General features: G+C 33.6%; 3 protein-coding genes across 3 annotated transcripts; 1 reads left to right on the forward strand and 2 right to left on the reverse strand.

Annotated features, from left to right (window-relative positions):
• Positions 1–3,860, forward strand: LOC131634298 (26S proteasome regulatory subunit 6A homolog). Its single transcript, XM_058904951.1, has 10 exons — positions 1–245; positions 339–455; positions 617–724; positions 1,403–1,594; positions 1,688–1,879; positions 2,400–2,518; positions 2,682–2,769; positions 3,040–3,159; positions 3,248–3,388; positions 3,647–3,860. The coding sequence occupies exons 1-10, from the start codon at positions 129–131 to the stop codon at positions 3,722–3,724; spliced, it is 1,272 nt and encodes a 423-aa protein (XP_058760934.1). The 5' UTR covers positions 1–128; the 3' UTR covers positions 3,725–3,860.
• Positions 3,861–9,640: 5,780 nt separating this feature from the next.
• Positions 9,641–13,171, reverse strand: LOC131634296 (FBD-associated F-box protein At5g56370-like). Its single transcript, XM_058904949.1, has 3 exons — positions 12,246–13,171; positions 12,017–12,133; positions 9,641–11,924 (listed from the first exon to the last, which is right to left on the reverse strand). Exons 1-3 carry the CDS (start codon positions 13,086–13,088, stop codon positions 11,637–11,639), a joined length of 1,248 nt encoding a protein of 415 aa, XP_058760932.1. The 5' UTR covers positions 13,089–13,171; the 3' UTR covers positions 9,641–11,636.
• Positions 13,172–15,809: 2,638 nt separating this feature from the next.
• Positions 15,810–18,979, reverse strand: LOC131634302 (protein SUPPRESSOR OF GENE SILENCING 3-like). The gene is made up of 6 exons (XM_058904958.1): positions 18,846–18,979; positions 17,704–18,620; positions 17,296–17,590; positions 16,754–16,998; positions 16,438–16,592; positions 15,810–16,249 (listed from the first exon to the last, which is right to left on the reverse strand). Exons 2-6 carry the CDS (start codon positions 18,589–18,591, stop codon positions 16,024–16,026), a joined length of 1,809 nt encoding a protein of 602 aa, XP_058760941.1. The 5' UTR covers positions 18,592–18,620; positions 18,846–18,979; the 3' UTR covers positions 15,810–16,023.
• Between the last annotated feature and the right edge of the window lie 596 nt (positions 18,980–19,575).

Here is a 19,575-nt window from a genome sequence, read left to right on the forward strand (position 1 = left end):
AAAAAAACAAGTGTTTATTTCAGAAAATCACCACCGATTCACACTTTCTCTATCAAAATCCCTAATCTGCGATTGTTGAATTCAACCCTTTTCGATTGATCTGAAGCAAACTTCCAATTGCAACTGACATGGCGAGCGCAATGGTGGAAGACGCAAACTTCGAAGACGACCAGTTGGCGAATATGACCACCGACGACATCGTCAGAGCTTCCCGTCTTCTCGACAACGAGATTCGCATCCTCAAGGTTCCATTTTTCTTACCTCTCTCTTTTCAATTTTCTAGTTCCGTAACTTTATTGTGTTAGGGTTTGCGACACTTTTTTCGATTGTGGATGTAGGAAGAGTTGCAGAGAACGAATCTGGAATTGGAATCTTACAAAGAGAAGATTAAAGAGAATCAGGAGAAAATTAAGCTCAACAAACAATTACCCTACCTTGTTGGTAATATTGTTGAGGTAGATGATTACTTTTGAGTAGGGTTTATATGTCACTGAATCTGTTTTAGGGTTTTGTATTATTATGAATGAATGAATATTCTTGAATTGATTAGAGTTATTGGCTGTTATTAATTTTCTACATTTTTATTGATTATGATATGATACTCTTTTGTATTTAGATATTGGAAATGAATCCTGAAGATGAGGCTGAAGAAGATGGTGCTAATATTGATCTTGATTCACAAAGGAAAGGGAAATGTGTTGTGCTAAAAACATCTACCCGACAGGTGTTTGTTACTTGTATTTCTTATAAATTTTTAGGGGCTTAGTTAAATACTTACTATGAAGCACGCAAACCTCTAGGAGTAGGCAGTTGGCGTTTCGCGGTGTCCGACACTTTTATAACATCTGTACGACAAGTGTTGGAAAAGTCAAGTAAAAGTAAGACTAGTGTTCCCCAGAAAAATGATTTTTTTCTTTGATTCGACACTCTTAGAATCAGTGTCCGGACTCAAATGACACTCATACAACACATGTTGGACAGCAATCCAGACAAGTGTTTCATAAAAAAGTTTTTTTTCTTCGCATCAGTGTACCTTATACATTTCTTGATCAAATCTGACACATCTAAAAGGGTTAAACATGTATGGTAATGGAAGTAATACATTATTTTTTATTAGAATATTTTTGACTCTTTAAATAATATATGGATAAATGAAACTCTAATACTATCATATATGTTGCGGTGTCCTATAACCGTGTCAGAGCATGTGCTTCTTAGGTTAAGAAAAACGAATCCATTTCAATATTGTTTGTTACTTGTATTTCTTGTAAAAAAATTTAGGGTCCTTTAGTTAATACTAATGAATTCATTAGTTAGGTATTGAAGGGTAGTTCTTGGTATAACTTGTTACAATCTAATGCAACCCTTAACTCAATGATGTTTTCTTTTGACTGTAATGCAGACAATCTTTCTTCCAGTTGTTGGACTTGTCGACCCTGACAAGCTAAAACCTGGGGATCTTGTTGGTGTAAACAAAGATAGTTATTTAATCTTGGATACTCTGCCTTCCGAGTATGATTCTAGAGTTAAGGCCATGGAAGTTGATGAAAAGCCAACTGAAGACTACAACGACATTGGTGGATTAGAGAAGCAGGTAAATTTTAATTTTATCACATTTTACTGAAGCCCTTCTGTTGTTTTAATGAATTTGAGGTCAGCTAGATAATAACATTGGTGCTGGTAACAGATCCAAGAATTAGTTGAAGCCATTGTTTTGCCAATGACCCACAAGGAGCGCTTCCAGAAGTTAGGAATTCGTCCTCCCAAGGGAGTGCTCTTATATGGCCCACCTGGGACTGGGAAAACTTTAATGGCCCGTGCCTGTGCAGCACAGACAAATGCCACTTTTCTGAAGTTAGCAGGTCCTCAGCTGGTCCAGGTACGAGCATCTAAATCTTTTTTTCTTTGTCCATTATATATATTTCTAAGCATGATTTATGGTTCAGTTATTACTTGTTTGTGCCCTTATTCCTCCATCATTTTCTAATGCAATTATAATATTAAATAATGGTACAATAAGGCCTGATTTTTTTTTATCTTGAGTTGAGTTTTCTTGGCTATCATTTTCTACGATGCATGTCAATGGCCTGCCCCCCGCTGATTGTACAAGGAGTTATTTATTTTTTATATTATATTTAGTTGTACACTGAGGCCTGTTTTTCGTTATCTTAAGTTGTGTCTTTTACAAGGAATCATCTATTTCTTATACTCTTTATTTTGAAAACAAACGAGCTTGGTTATCTAGTTCAGATGCTTTTACTAACTGTCCAACACATCAAAATAGTCAGGCTCAGTCCCTCTATTTCATTGAACTCCCTTCTTTGTTGTTTGTATAAATTGTATTCACATGCTTTGCATTTGGATTAATATTTGATGATGTCAACTGAAATTTTGTACAGATGTTCATTGGAGATGGAGCAAAACTTGTTCGTGATGCGTTTCAACTTGCAAAAGAGAAGTCACCATGCATTATATTTATAGATGAAATTGATGCAATTGGTACAAAGCGATTTGATAGGTATTACTCAAGCATGCACAATTTTCGATCAACTTCCAAATTTCCTTTTTCCTCCCATTCTGTGGTAGCATGTGTTTATTTGTTCAAGTGTAATACTTTAGTATGTCGAAAAACAAGTGTAGAATTTCAACAACCTTATGATTTATATTGTGACTGATTGCAGCGAAGTGAGTGGAGACAGGGAGGTACAAAGAACTATGTTGGAGTTGCTAAATCAGCTTGATGGTTTTAGTAGTGATGACCGAATTAAGGTTTGTTTTTAATTTTTCTTGTTTCGATAGTAATATTTTTCACACTGAAGTGATAATGGAAAGTTTCATAGATGATTACTGTATTTGGGTTTTGCATAATTGTTCATATGCCCTTAATTGCCGTGTTTAGGCTTCTGTGACTACCTTTGCCTTAACATCTTGAATAGCGATTAATTAGTTTTAGAAGTTGGAACCAAATATATTGGTTTTCTGTTCAGTTAGGATGTAAGTGATTAAAGTGCTGCTTTAATTTATTCTTGAAAATTGCAGGTGATAGCAGCAACCAATCGTGCAGATATTCTTGATCCTGCCCTCATGCGTTCTGGTCGATTGGACCGTAAAATTGAGTTTCCTCATCCAACGGAAGAAGCAAGAGCTCGAATTCTACAGGTGTGAAATCTTGAAAACTTTATCTGCTTTGTTCTTTATTGTACCTAGAAAATAATATTTGATGACTGCTTCCACATTGATATTTCAGATCCATTCAAGGAAGATGAACGTTCACCCCGATGTAAACTTTGAAGAGCTAGCTCGGTCCACAGATGATTTCAATGGAGCACAACTGAAGGCTGTCTGTGTTGAGGCTGGCATGTTGGCTCTACGCCGTGATGCAACAGAGGTTTGTTTTCTTTCAAACTTGTACTAACAACTTATTTGAACACCCTAAATCATCTATTTTTTAATAATTTTTTCCAAGCACAAAAAATCCTATGAACACACCGCAATTAAGAATTGAGTTTAACAATTAACACGTAGACTTTTAATTATATTTCACAGCGCTGCTAAATCATAATTTTACGTTAAGCATGCTGATAAATTGATGAAATATCTGTTGATGTGGGAATATCCTTTTATGTATCTTTTTTTCTTAATATAGGTGAACCACGAGGACTTCAATGAAGGTATAATTCAAGTCCAAGCAAAGAAGAAAGCAAGCCTGAACTATTATGCTTAAGCTAGATTCTAGAACGAGCTATTTTTCAGTTAAAATGTTCAAGACATCTCATCTCAGGCTAATAGAAAGCCAAATTTGATGTTTGACATTGATTTTTATCTTGTGCTAATTTACTTATCACGTGATTTATTACTTATATTGTCAGCCAAGACCATTGTCATTTAAGAAATATGTGATGCAATCAAATTTGAAGTAATAGAAACTGTATCTGCTTGCTATTTTTAATTAGTGCGTTCTGGCTCTCCCAGTTGAATTGCTAGTGATTAACTGTCAGGCTCATGTAAGCACTTACATATGTATTTAAGAATGGAAAAAATAGGCTTGAGTTAATTAAAAAAAAACCATGAGTAAATATATCAAGCAAAAATAGACAATTAGAAATCACAATTGTAGTAATTACAGAAAATTGGGAAGAACTAAGACGACCACAAACTAATTTGGAAGTTAGAAATTCGTGAATTTTACTAATCATGTACATATAGTGGAAGATAAAGATGCATTTGTATGATTTCAAGTGGTTTTAGGGTAGTGAAATTATATCAAATATTATAGGTAACACACTAACTATAGTATATATATTTTCTCCTGTACCACTGTGAGAAGACTCGAATGTATTTAATGTTTGAATATGGATCTCCGGACGTATTTTTTTCACACACACCTCAAATGTCTTTAATGTTTGGATATGCATCTTCGGTCGTATTTTTTCACACACACCTGAGATGAAAATGTTGAGAAATCTTTATTCTGTTAAAATTTAATATGGAGATGCATCTCTGTATGTTTTAAAGATTGTTTCAGAGATGTATCTTCGTAATTCCCTTAGTTAATTATTCTGTGAGTGTTTAGAGATGCATTTCTGGAATATGCACTTTTAGTTCAAACCATAAACAGATCGAAACAATGGCAGAATTGAAATAAGAAACATAGTTTAACATCAAAATAAACATTACATAGATAAACATTCTATAAATCTAACATTACATGTCATTACAAACGAGTGATTTGGGACGTTGCAACTTGCAATACCTTATAATATCTTCGCCTAATTTTTGAATTATCGCATCCACTTCAATCAGACCCTTTGTTGAATAACGATAGAAGATACTCCACATAATCTTTAAATCATCATCCGTCTTCAGTTCAAGCACGGTGAATTGTATCTTTCCTCCATTGTCAATCGAGGGTGAACGATATTCGACTTTGACAACTCTCCGATTTTTTTGGATATCGCAGGAGAGAATTCAGTATGGATTTCTCCGACATTCTTCGATCTTTCCTTATTTTCTTCTCTTTCAATGTCGCTCAACTCGATGAACTTTTCCATCATTTCTAAAAAGTGATCTGACCAAGTTTCAACATCTTGTGTTAAATGTGCCGTCCACTTCAGCGATGTCTTTGGTATATGATATTTTGATTTCAAATAAAGCTGAACAAAATGTTGTTTTTTTTATTGCCAACCAATGCACATGATACATTCATATGAATTTTGAGATGACTTACTCCTAAGTAGAAATAATTTTTTCGAGAAACCATATAGTGTTAAAGAAATACACACCCTATCATAAGCATTTGCTATAAGGTGTTCCATTTTCGAAAAGCACATCCATTTTTCAAGCGGAGCCAGACCCGTAAGAAAGGGATCCAGAACATTGATAATTGCATCGTAATTTGATTTGTTCCCTTATAGCTTTGTATATGATTCCATATGCGTCTTCATCTCTTGTATAAGATGACGACAACCAAAATTGGTAGTCACTCTCTCCCTTATCGAGCAAACCCGAAACAATTTGAGAATGACAATTATCGTCACCTCTAACATTTATAACTCACTTTATGTATTTGCGCAAAAAAAAAAAACGATATCACTTTATGTATCCGTTTGTTTGACTTCTTGAAAACTAAAATCCAATGCCGCCCGAGATACGTTGCGAACCAATTGTGGATAAAGGTTGTTATCTATTTGAAATTCTGGCACTTACAAAACAGATGTCAAGACAAATGTTATAGCATCTGTTGACTGACAACACAATTATCAAAACAGAAATAAACTGCAAAATGATAAAGAACACAATAAATTATTAAGTGCAACGACACCTAATCTAGGGGATACTAAGCCAGGAAGGAAATCCACTGTTAGCAGTATTAGTTCAAATCCTAAATAATCCTAGTTTACAACTTTTCTCCTAATCACTACCCAATGCTACTTCTACCTAGAAATCAACATCTAGATATGAGAAATCGACATCTCACTTCCAATCACCGCAATGATAAAAAAAATCACAAACCTTATGACCAGAAGAAATAAAATAGAAAGATTACATTTTTAAATAAACAATACTTGGTCTTTCTTAAAAGCTCGAACCAAGAACAATACTTAACTCTCTTGCTTAAAAGCTTCAAGAGTGAGAACAAACAGTCCACCTTAATGTATCAAAAGATACATGAGTGACAGACAAAAAGAACACACGAAGAACTTGAACTCCCCTCAAAACTTAAACCCTTATTGCACCCACGGTTTCCCTTTTGTGAATGCTTGCAAAACTAGGTTTAGCAAGTCCTTATTTATAGACTCTTGCAGTATGGGCTTGGACTCTAAAATAAATCCAATTTTCTCCTTTTTGAATCAGCTGCAAGATCTTCACACAAAATAGAACAAATAAATTCAAATCAAATCTTAGTTTCCTACAAAAAAGTCTTAATGATCCTTTTTGTGAAAGTAAATTAAATATGCATTTGTCCTAAAAACTCCTTGATTGGCTGCGCCTGTATGAGTGTATGAATCTTCCAGAATTCCAACTTTCTTGTAGTAGAACCTGATACTCTTATCTTGGCAGCCCCTCATTATGGTCAATCGTTTCTTTGACACCGAAGGTGCGGTTGAATCCGTCAAAAGCTGTAACATGTTGGCTATTGGCTTTGGAAATTTGTTCTTTCATAAATTTCATGCAACTTTCACTGAACAATTGCCCTGATTTTGTAACTGCATGCCATCGTTCACCTCTTATTGCGAATAGCGAAGCCATCATAAAATAGGTTGATCACACCAGCACAGTAATTGTAAGGTTTCAGATGCCCTTAAAAACACCGTTCATCGATTCCACAAGATTTTTTGTCATGTGACCCCATTGTTTCCCGTTGTCTTAAGCCCTAGTCTATTTCTTTTTGGCAAGATTATCAATCCACCTGCCTGCATCCGGATTTGACAATACAATTTTACAATGATAATGGTGGAATGTTGGTTGAGTTAATGCATATCCCTGTTTACGGTGATTTCCGGTAAACAACCGCTAGTCCTCCAAAGTATAAATATAATTTGGTTACTCGTAGGATCGACTAGATTGATCCTAGGACATAGTCAAAGAGTTGTCTTTCAAGATAATTTGGTTCATGTTCGTTGGTCTTTGGTTTTGCTTCGAAAACTTGGTTATGGTATGAATATATAAATAACTTGCGAAATAAACTAACAAAGTACACAACTGAAAATAAACTGGTTATAAAAGTAAATAGAACTTTGACGAAGATGTAAAGGAAATGTAAATTTCAGAAATGTAAAGTGCAAGAATGTAACAACTTGTCGGAAGAAATAAAGACACTTGAATCAAAGGAAAGACTAGGCGAAAAAGTAAATGAAATTTAAAGACATTTCGATTCTGTAAATAGAAATACAAACATATTTAAAGTGTGGTGTCATACGTACATTTCTCAGCGAACTCTTTCTCTTAACACTTGATACTTGAGTGATTTGTACAAAATGAACACCCTGGATCCTGATACTAAGACCCCTATTTATACTAATTCGACCCTAACGGTCCTACGCCAACGAAATGCCACGTTGCTCACATGCATGCGTTTCGAATCCCTGGGGCGCCATCTGTCCTCGTTGGGTTATACAGAATATTTCGAAATTCAAATCCTCCCGCCTGAATCCTCTTTCGATACGTGGCAACGTGTTCTTTAGTGAGAATGCAACGAAATACTACAAGTTTCAGTACTCTCGTATTTCAGAAAAACACTTAAGTCTTGAAGACAACCTATCTCGATTCAGCTTCGATTTCAGGCATCTTCACCATAAATAACATTCTCGGAAATGGCCATTGAAAGCCATTTTTTCTTCGAACTCTAATCCTTCGAGAAACATGTTCTCCAGTCGAAATCTCCATCTAGCAATCCCGCGTTGACAAGAGTCTTCCGAAGAAACTGATCCTTGATCTCCCACATGAAATTGACATACATTGAAGGTGGGTTGTGCCAACCGTTAGCTGGATTGTTGTATGCACTCGCAACGGAAGCATGCCTATCGGGAATTAAACAGAGATCAGGTTGGGGAACAAAGTATATTCAAAGATTCCTGAAAAAGAAACTCCAACCCTCAGCAGTTTCACCTTCCACAAGAGCGAATGAAATTGGAAAAATATTACTCTTTCCATCTTGTGCAACAACCATCAATAGGGTTCCTTTTTATTTATGGTACAACCAAGTTCCATCTATTTGAAGAACTGGTTTGCAATATGCAAATCCTCTTATGAAAGGTTGAAAAACCCAGAATAGTAGATGGAATATGCCATTTCCTTGGACAATGTTCCGTCGGGAGCATGCGATGGTAGTGTTTCTAAAATAGAAGCATATCAGGAGCATAAGTCCGAAGCGCAGTCAAGAAACATGGAAGTGGTTTGTAGGAGTCCTCCCAATTTCCACACCCAATTTTAATTGCCTTGGTTTTCGCTACCCACGTCTTTATATAAGATGAAGTATAGTTTTATGTTGTAACGATATGATATATTATTGTTTTCACCTTTAACAACGGATCATTGCTCACAAGAGGTAAGATTTCTTGACATATAAGATCATAACTTAGCTTTTCGATGATCTTGAGACATATTGGTGTTAACGCACGTGTTCTTAAGAAATAGATCCTATCACCTAACAATCACTTCTCTTCCTGTATGATGCAGACAACCTGAATGCACAATCAGGGTTCACACCCAGAATTATGTACCTCTCTGCGTTGGTGCGATATACTTTAAAATCAACATTTTGTGCCATGTGAAAATTTTTTATGGCTTGCACACAGGCCTCCTTTGAACGCCTTTTTATATGGCTCACACATTTTATGGATGCGTGTTCTTGCTCCAAGTATGGGGTTGGTGGAGAATGCCAATACTAGCCCTTGACAACAACGACCACTACATGTGCCATGTAAATAATTTATTTTCTCTCATTTTGTTTAAGGTTCTGTGTTAAAGGGATGGATTACGGCAAAAACCCTAGGGGAAGTATCTTGCTGTATCGCCAACTTTTGGATCACCTTCAACTGAAGGATGTATTACCACTAAACTATTCATATTCTACGAGTTTTATTTTTAATATCAACCAAATTCTAAATAATCTAAAAAAATATTTTTTATTCCTATGCAGTTTTATTGGAGACCATATCTGGGTCTCCAACATGAACCCAACCCCGACGATGAAGCTGTTTGGACTGCAAAAACATTTATCATACGATACAACATTATGGATATGCACCACAGTGATCGTGTGAAACTTCTCTGCAGAGTGAACCACCAATGGAATGTTGAGAGTTGGAAAGAATTTGCTCCAACTAATATTACTTCTAACTAATATTATTTATAATTTTTATAACATTCAACTAATATTGTTAATAATTTTTATAACTTTATTTACTATTAAATTTATATTCAACTAATATATACTATTATTTTTATTTAACAAAATTTAATTGATACATAATTTCTAAAGATATAAATATAAAATATAACTAATATATAACTTCTAAAATAGATAAAATAAACATTAAAAATAATATATTAAAATTGTATTTAAATAAAATGTCACGTTTATATTGTTATAATAAAACAAAGATAAATAAAAATTAAATATATTATTTAATAACACACGCGCAACACACGGGTAGTTTAACTAGTATCTCCAAATCAAAGAGAATTGATTATTTTCTTAGTTAAGAAAATAATCATCTCTAAGTTAGTAAGATCAATATATTAGCATAGACATTGTTAGGAACACTCTTTTATCAAATGAAATTTATGTAAGTCACACCGTTTAATATTTGAGTGCGATTCACGCTGTTTTTCACTCGATAAGAAAAGTGTTAGAGGGAATAATCCTTGAACCCCTCAACATTAGAAATTAATGAAATTGAGCATTCTATAGCCATGATGTTTCTAATCAGTGTTGCAGTTAAGCTCATACAAATGGGGTTAAATCTGAAAACCAAAAACCAAATTTCTTGAGAGTAAATTTCTCATTTAAACTTGGCATCCAAAAACAAATACAATATTCTCAAACTTTACAAATTGTTCTGCTGTTAAAGCAAAAACACATTGATCACAAATACTTGTTATTAATTTTCTCCACCATAATATTCTCCTTCGAGACAATTTCAAAATTATTTTTTCTTTCAAAAAATTTCATTTCTCCATTTGGCAATCATATTTTCAAATGTCACCTGTAATATTTTTCAAATTATTCCAAAACAAACTGCAAGTAAATTTTGCAAATTCATAATCTAAATAACAGATGCATATAATGCCAATCAACCTAGTCTCTCTTCTACTAACTAGTTCTTCAAGAGTCTCCATCTTCTACCTAGCGATGTATAAAATGGCTCAAAGCTAAAGTGCATGGATAGACCATATTTTCTCATGGTACACACCTTATACGCGTCTTTGATTATACATTTGATAAAAGTACTGAGACTCTGAAAATGAGATAAATGTAATACATAAACTACACAGTCCTTATTACTTGGTATATAAAACAAACTAGGTGTTGTAAATTAGACATATCTAGAGAGAGCTGAGACAAATAACTGGATGTTGAAGTGGAAACCAAAGGAATCACTTCATCAAAGTTGGTTGGAGGATTTGAGCCACAGGTAGGACATCAAATGTTATAAGAAATAGTAGCAAGGTCATGGGTCATGAAAGAGGTTGACCCCCATCCCCTCCACTATGTATGGCTAATGAACTACCTGCTTTAGGCAGTTTTTTTCCTTCTTTGGGCTAGGGTTGATAGTAGCCGTGGCAGTAATGTTCTAGAGCCCGGCTACCACCCCAAGGCGCTGATCAAGAAAGTCATAAAGGGATGTTAAATGTAATTCTAGAAGGGTGTTACCATACAGGGACAAACATGTTTGACAAGTGTAAACTCGGTCAACCACCTTAGATTTGAGGAAGTTAGGAGCAACTATTACTCACTAGTAGTCTTTACGCCTTGCTGTTTGTTACAATTAGTTACTGTTGTCACATAAGTCCAAGAAAGTCAGTTAGATAATCACACTGTGTAAAAACTCACATTTAACTAGTTAGAATCATCAAGAGTATTCTACTATACAGAATAACAAAATTCTGTTATGAATCTCTCTTTTCTCAAACTCTAACCTTTTACCAAATGTACATAAAAGTAAAACCTTAACTATCCGGTAACCTACGACAGCAAAACCAAATCTTCAAAAAGATCATTTAGAACTAAGTGATATTTGATAAAGCACTAAAAACAGTATTTTCTATCAAAAGACAAAAGTATTCCCATAAGAAAACAACTACTTATATAATCTCTGGACGCGTCTCTTATCATGTGTTTATGCAACCAATCTGGATTTAGCATACAAGTGGCAATAAATAGATAAGCATTGATGTAATTGTAGTCATAAACAAGTTTAATAAACAAATGTATAAATAAACAGGTAGACAAGTACTAACTAAATCATTTAAAGATGATTTTTTCTTAACTTATGCAGTTGAGCCAAATTCATGACCTTCACAAATCATAATAGCCTATAGTTCAAAGTTCAAACCACCAAATCAAGAAAGTGCATAGTAAAAGCTAACGAAACAACAAGTAGAAACATTTAGTTACATATACTACTTACCTAAGCTCTGTTATAAATAATCGAAAGTTCACATGTTGCAGAGGCCTTCGGGCACGCAGACAACTCTCTTTCTATTTCAGGTAGTTCCCATATGCCCCAGATTGACATGGTTTGTAAATTTTTCCCATTTTTCAAAATATATTTTGCCAACTTAAGCTCACCTTGTAGACCTAAAAAGTTCCGAATAGTGCAAGTTCTAAGGTATAATGAAATGCATTGTGGAACAAATTCAGGTTCCGTCGTGTTTTCTTGATTATTTTCTCCATTCAATATTGCCTCCAATGAGTCCTATTTATAATACAAAACACATAAAATAAAACTTAACATAACGATGTGATAAGAAAAAAATAAGGCAAATAGAATTCGTAAAGTTAACAAACCTGATAAAGTTGAAGATTTTGAAGCTTAGGGCATAGGTGGAGCACCTTTAGTGCCAATTCCCAATTATTGTGGAGCTTCAAGTCGGTCAAGTTATGAAAAACAGGAAACTGCTTCATCTAAATTGTATATAAAGACACAGTATCAAACAATGGTTTATAGTATTCAAATAATCAAACAGCTAGTATGCATAATAATCAAACAGCTAGTATGCATCATAATCAAACGTACCTTGGAGACTACGTCGTCTTCTATGTAAAAGCTGCATGTTTGTATGCAGAGAGACACACAGGAAGAAAGCGCATTAATCGGAAACCATGAACAACCACATTGAGCCAAATCTGCTCTAGTCAAATTGGGTAGGCATAAGCTTTTGAAATCTTGTGAATCAGAATCATCTTCCACGGCATCTTCCATGACGCCTAAGAAGTATAATTGTGAAACTAACAAATCCTCAAGCAATGGAGATCCAGCAAGAAGCAACAGAAAATCTGGAAAATCCGAGAAAAAAAGTAACTCCAAATGAAGGATCTTGAGTGAAGGAAGTTGACATCCCTTTGAAGAAAAAGAATAACCGTCCGCCTTGAACCAACGGAGACTGAGACTTACAAGAGTTTTGCACGTGAAGATGCTTAAAGGTAATTTGGGTGGGTTCATTTGATCAAGGTCTTCAACACTGAAGCCATTGAAATGGAGACTAAGATTTTTGAGTGTGAATTTGGGTTGAACGACGAAATTGATCCATTTGGTTATATTGGGAAATCCGAAATTATAGGCAAAATAAAAGGTATCGTATCGAATGTGGAGACGGAAAGTGTTGACGAAATTAGAACCGGCGGCGGAGTCTCTGGAGAGTAAAAGGGAGTAAACAAACTGGTTAAAGAGAAGAATGGATGGGAGTGTGTTGACTGTGATGTCTGAGAATTGAAGATTGGGAACATGGTGGCAGAGATGAGTCCACCGTTTGGATAAGACGCTTGTGGCAACTGATTCTTTGGTGGAGAGTAAAGAGAGAATGCGGCAGAGGATTTCATCCGGTAAACTGCTTATGCTATCCACCATTAGCGGCGCCATTTTTTCTTCGAGTTGTCTTTTGATTTAAAAATTATTCATTATTCACTTGAGAGAACAAAAACCAGTTATCCGAGTTCAAAACGTGAGACAACTTTTTGTCTTTATTGTAAGTAGAGGATGAGAATAGGTTGGGCCGAATTAGTTTGGTTTGTCAAAATATTATAAGTTTATTTTAGGTCCGAATCTCACCTTTTTGAAGGTCTGATTGGCTTTCAAATCTATTTAAAAGCTTATTTCATTTGAGCATTGATAAATAAGTAATTTAATTAATTCTTAAATAGACTAACAAATTAAAATATCAAATAGATTTAATATTTGTTTACTTTGACTTATTTGAGTATATCTAGTAACATACGTTTTATAATACTATTTGTTTGAGAGAATTTATGAAAATAACATATCACATTGTTCGTGAGAATTTTTCTATTTATTTTCATAATTGAAGATAACTGAGCTTTATTTTTATGTTTTAATTAAAAGTACACAATAAAATATAAATAATATTTTTCATATTTATTTAAATAGGTTGGTTTGATAGGCTTAAAAAGCTTTTTATATGACCTAACCTTTTTAATTAAATAAGTTTATAAAAAAGGTTAAGCATTTTCTATTTAAAAAAATATGGTTTGTTTTTGGCCCGTGTAGGCTAAGCCGTAGGTCCCCGTTAGTAAGTATGGCCTATTCCCACTCCTAATTGCAACTTATTTAATATACAAAAATACTCTTTTATTTTTTCACTCTCTTCTTTCTATTACTCCTTTCATCTCATAAAAATGTCTTATTTGCATTTTTTCTCTGTCTCAAAATAATTGTCGTTTTACAGTATGAATTCAACATTTATTATTATTTTTCATTACTATACATTTATTTATTAACTTTCAATGTATTCAAATATTCTTTTAACTACAAGTAATAGGGATATTCTAGTAATAATATTAATTTTATTATTAAAATCAACACATCTAATACTTCTCTTAAGAACCATGCATTGTTTAAATAAGACACTTTTTATGAGACGGAGATAGTAATATTGTACAATATATAAATATATTTTTGTCCCTAGTAAAATTTATTTAAAGGACAAAATTGCCCTTATATATGGCCAAAGCAAAAAAAGCAAAAGCCAAAGTCAACGTAACTTAATAATACACTTAATAATACCAAGATGAATGATATTGGTGTGTTTGGATCGGCGGTGGACAAAGTTGATTCCGGAAGAATTGAGCTTAGTAGAATTAATTTCAACAGAATTGAGTTTAGAATGATTGATTTATGTTTGGATACAATGATATAGAAGTGATTGTCATCAATTAATGTTGTTTGGATAGTTTTAACAAAAGTCATTTTGAATTGGATAATTACCAAAATCGTAATAGATTCTAATACAAATAAAAAAGAAAAGAAGTAATTGATAAGAATTAAAGAGGGTAAAGAAGGAAATTTTTAAAAAGTTGTAATAAATAATATATAATATATGTAGAATTGATTCTACTAAACTCAAAAGTTAGGAATTGAAGCTTCTATTAGAATTGCTTTTGGAGTAGAAGAATTGATTTTGAAAAAATATCCAAACAAGAAAAAAAACCAATTTTCAAGTTGAAGTGCACTAGAAGTGCTTTTGGATCTTGTAGAAGCCAATCCAAACATATACATAGATGATTCCTTTGAGCTGTAAAGCTTACAATAATATCATTTCTTTTTAGGCAAAACCAAAGTAGTTTTATTCTCTTCTCATCTTCATCTCTTTTTAGGCATAAAAGTCAAAGTAACTTTATTCCCTTCTTATCTTCATTTCTTTTTAGGTATGAAAGACAAAGTATTTTTAATAGTTGACAAAGACAACTCCTATCTTAAAATTTAATAATAACATAATAATATTATCATGATAATAATATCATGATAGAGATCTGGACTACCGTAACAGTCGTCTTCATAAACTATAATTTTGCTTTAGGAACATGAAATGCCAATATCTTTTTTTATAGTCTATTGTGCTTTACTCAAATAAAACATAGATTATAATTATTCAAAATTTTATGTTCATATATTTATACCAAATTCATTACATACATAATATTTTGTTTAATGCACATTTTGTAAAAGTTTGTACTTTCTCTTTGAACAATCGTTAAGTTGAGTGAAAAGACCTTAATGTTTTATAATCCCATCATAGAAACATGCAAACATAAATCTTAGTATATTTTGTAAGTTGTTCATGTGATATATTTTTGTTAGAATTATATGACAAAATTGATAAACCTGTAACCTGTTATATTTTGATAATTCATATAGTTAAGGGTTATTAGATGAATAAATCCTACCTGTTACTTTTACTGTTATTCCTCTTGCCTTACCGTTACCAATGTGGGACTTAAGAATGAGAAACAATATTAATTTTTGCATTACAACTGATAAATCTTATGTTATGTTAGCAGACCTCCAATTACTAATGTGTATGTTAGGCGTAGACCCAAAGACCGCGTAAGTTAGGCCCAAATGATTTAATTAGATGTCAAGTATATAAGCAGAATAAAGAATGAGAAAGTCTCTCGTTCTGTTTGTATTTGGTTGGGTTGGTTTGGGAGAGACTAGGCTCTCATATCCTAGTGGTTATTTACAGTTAATTGTGTATGTATAACTGCTGTTGCAGTTTGTAATTGCTACCGCAGGAAGTTGCAGGAAGTTATTTCCTGTATAACTACCATAAAGTACTATAATGTGTGTATTATTATTCCCTTAATTGTCAATACTATTTGGAATCTATCATCTCAACAGATGAATAATATATTCAAAGTAACAGTTGCAACAAAAGAAAACATTACTACAACTAGTCAAAATGGGATCAAAACCTTGGTGATGGCCTAACCATCTGACACTTTTCAACTTTTAAACTAAACTCAACCAAAATTTACCAATTCTGTGCTTGTTTTCTCATTTATTTTTGACAGCTTTCTTCTTGACACTGGTTTAAAGCATGCTTTTTCATGAGCTGAGTGAGTTCATTTTCCAATTCCTTTGCAAGTTCAAGCTGCTCTTGCCACTGCTTCTTCTTCAGAGCCAACTGTTTTTCTTCATGCATTTTTAAGATATTGTCTTTCTCTAACTCGAAATGCCCCATCTCTTTATCTTGGGACTTCACGAGACTAGAAATATTTGCCATTCTGTTGAAAGAAGATTGAGTTTTACTTCAGAAAAGATCAAGAATTGAATCTTACATGATGGCCATTTAGTTAAGAACTCCGAATGTGACAAAAAGAAAGCTAACATGCGATAAAAGAACAATTATATGGATCATAAATTTTAAAACATGCTTCAGTTAGTGTACAATAAGGGAATGTGAGAATATTACATATTATTGCTGTCCTCTTTCGCAGAATAATCTCCATTAGCCGATATCACTTCTCGTTTTGCCTGCTGCGATTTCGCAAACACATCTTCCTTTGCAGCTATTGCTTGATGAATGATTTGCATTTGTTCAAGGAAAAAAGCTTCTTGTGCATCCATCTAAAAAAGGATTTATAACATGATGAAATCACTCATAGAAGTATATCTTGCATCACTATTCAGAAAACAATTACCATAACCAAGAAATCAAGCATGTTCAAAGGCAAACCAATGCGCATCAGACGAATAATCTTGATCTAATTTTATTTTCATAGCATTACCTCCTCCTTGTTTTGCTGATGATGTTCTTTAGTTCGTTCTCTCACAACATGGTTTTCTTCGGTTGTTTTGCGTAACTTGTCAGTTACTTTACATAAAGTGTCTTCGAAGACTTTCGATTTGAGTTGTTCTTTAGCTATCATGTCCTTAAAGAAGCCCAGCTGTTGACCATCTTCATTGATGTGCTTTATCTTGCTCTCAACCATCTCTTGGTATGATCTCATTTCAAACTTCAATTTTGACTTTCCTAAACAATCATAGATATATCATATATCAGCAAGACATCAACATTTATTCCAAATATTACATAGAAACTAAGACAGAAAAACAATTTCCAAAAACAAACAAACAATAACACCTAACAACGTGTCTTCGACAAAAACAGTGAAGTATGACATCTAAGAATTCTTAAACTACCAAAACAGTTAAGAAATTTAGTCCTGTCATCAAATTCATCATAAATGATTTCAACCTCTAATCTTTCCACAAAAGATGAACTACTGGACATAGAATAAAAAAGGATAATTAAGAGTGGAAAAAGGACCTCTAGAGTGTCTGTTGAAAACATCCAAATCTTCTTTAGAAGCCAAGTAACCATAAAGTTGGCGTTTTCCCCCTGGGACAAATAGTTTCTTACAACGATTCCAAGCTTCCTTGTCTCTTCCTTGCTCTCTAAAATGCTTGTGAAGCCGCACAGACTCTAAATAACCTGCTGTCGATGCTTCAAAAATCAAAACACTCATCCCCCGGTGCCCGTGTGGACCATACGAGTGTCGAGCCTTCATTGCAGCATAGTCACTGAAACAATCAACGAGTTCTTGGTTCCCCATTCCAGTCCACTGCAATTCAGCTCAGCGAATTTAAACCACAAATGAAAAATTTGAAGAAAATAACAAAGGACTAAAACCATATACACATTTCATCAAATTAGAGACAAGAAAATATATTGCACCTTGTTGTTTTCATCCTGCTCGTATTTTGTATTCATGATGAGAACCATTGGGGGCCAAACGATTTCATGATCCTTGACTTTCTTATCAAGACCCTCCCATAGTCCATACGCTTCACCAAACCTCATCAACGGAGCTCCTCTCCTAGAGCACTCTTCCTCCAAAGTTTCAGCAAACGCTCGATGCAATCTCGCCCTCCTAACTTTAGTTGTCCTAGCATGATTCAGAAGCGGCTGCAACCCATGATACCAAACAATAGCCCCAGTACCACCTTGGCATGCCGGACAGTGCCACCGTAATGCCTGTGAGTTCATCTCATCTACTCTCAGTTTACTCAAATTATCAAAGAATTTCCAGAACCACTTGCTCTTCTTCGATCCTTCGTGGCTCTTCTCTCCCGTGTCGGAGTCAGTGTCATCTAAAGAAATATCATCGTCATCACTATCAAACACAATATCAGATCCACTATCAACAATTTCATCATCATTGTTGTCAGAATGCGATTTCGCTATTCCTTCATCATCGCATTCACCATAGTTACAATCCTTGGATGGATCTATATCAACTTCAACACAATTAGGTAACTCTCCGTCATCCAAAACTCCATTTACACTCCCATTAATAAGATCATTCTTTGGAAAACCGCTTTTCTTTAACATGCTATTACTATTGTTAACCAGTCCTAATCCACTATCACTCTTCTTTATTATCTTCCGAATCAAATTCGGATTTCTCCATGCATTTGAACAAGAATTCCGAGAACACCAAGGCACTGAAACTGAAATCACCTTAGAGTCACCAGTTTTTTCCGAGTCGGATACATTCCGACTCGACGGTCTATACACACTTCCCAGCTTGGGAAAAGGATCAACAACATTATCTCCAGCCATAATTCAAATTTCACAACCGAATGCAATTTCTGTAATTTCAACGAAACAATAAGTATCAATATTCAGTATATCATTCTCAACCGCATGCAATGTTGAGGAAAAAAATACATCTAGAATCAGAAAAAAAACACGATTATATAGAATAATAGAATAAATTTATCATCAACATTGCATTCATATAGTGCAATTACGAGAAAAAACGAAAAAAGACTGAAACGAAAAAAGATGGAGAGAGGCGAATGCAGCGGCGGAACCTGATGGTGACGATGATGATGATGATGATGATGATGTTGATGATGATGATGATGATGATGTTGATGATATGGTAATGGTGATTTAGATGGAGATTAGCGAGAGAAATCCAAATTGGTGAATATTACGGGTAGTAGTGAATATTAGTTTCAGTTTGAAAGGAACTGATAGGATAGGGTCAAGGGACCACTTTATTCTTTATTATAGAATTTTTGGAATTATAAATGGAAATAAACCATTTTAATGTTTGGTTTACTTTCAATTTTTTTTATGGTAACAATTTTTTTAATTTTAATTTACTGAATTCAATAATATTATTCATTCCGTTTTATAATAATTTATTGCAAAGTAAATGTTTTTTATTCTATATTTATTTGGTTGAATAGTCAATAGTTTGAGTTCAGCTTATTAAAAATAAATTGGTAGGATGTTACATATTCAAACTGGTGCTCCTGTATTTAATATTTTTACTCAATTATCAAATTTGTTTTTATTTTTTATTTTTTGGTTAATATTATTTACTTATTTTTAATTTAATTTTATTAATTAATATATAAATATAAATAAATATTATCAATAATTAAACCATAAGTTAATAATTTACGTTACGTTCATATTTATAATAAAAACAATACAATCAAGACATAGATAAAAATATTTTAGTCAAAGTTGTATTCTTTTTCTTGTATAGGAGTAGAGCTGTCAATTTAAAAATTTGATTTTTTATATTTT

The sequence above is a fragment of the Vicia villosa genome, unplaced genomic scaffold (genome assembly GCF_029867415.1).
Source record: "Vicia villosa cultivar HV-30 ecotype Madison, WI unplaced genomic scaffold, Vvil1.0 ctg.001280F_1_1, whole genome shotgun sequence".
NCBI lineage: Eukaryota > Viridiplantae > Streptophyta > Magnoliopsida > Fabales > Fabaceae > Vicia > Vicia villosa.

Excerpts from the sequence above, each read along its gene's own strand:
- LOC131634298 (XM_058904951.1), top strand. The coding sequence starts at position 129 with ATGGCGAGCGCAATGGTGGAAGACGCAAACTTCGAAGACGACCAGTTG. Across the intron at positions 456-616 it reads TTGTTGGTAATATTGTTGAG|ATATTGGAAATGAATCCTGA; the intron begins GTAGATGATTAC and ends TTTTGTATTTAG. Across the intron at positions 3,389-3,646 it reads TACGCCGTGATGCAACAGAG|GTGAACCACGAGGACTTCAA; the intron begins GTTTGTTTTCTT and ends TTCTTAATATAG.
- LOC131634296 (XM_058904949.1), bottom strand. The coding sequence starts at position 13,088 with ATGGCGCCGCTAATGGTGGATAGCATAAGCAGTTTACCGGATGAAATC. Across the intron at positions 12,134-12,245 it reads AAGACGACGTAGTCTCCAAG|ATGAAGCAGTTTCCTGTTTT; the intron begins GTACGTTTGATT and ends TATACAATTTAG. Across the intron at positions 11,925-12,016 it reads AAAATCTTCAACTTTATCAG|GACTCATTGGAGGCAATATT; the intron begins GTTTGTTAACTT and ends TATTATAAATAG.
- LOC131634302 (XM_058904958.1), bottom strand. The coding sequence starts at position 18,591 with ATGGCTGGAGATAATGTTGTTGATCCTTTTCCCAAGCTGGGAAGTGTG. Across the intron at positions 17,591-17,703 it reads AGCAGGATGAAAACAACAAG|TGGACTGGAATGGGGAACCA; the intron begins GTGCAATATATT and ends GCTGAATTGCAG. Across the intron at positions 16,250-16,437 it reads AAAGAGGACAGCAATAATAT|AATGGCAAATATTTCTAGTC; the intron begins GTAATATTCTCA and ends TTCTTTCAACAG.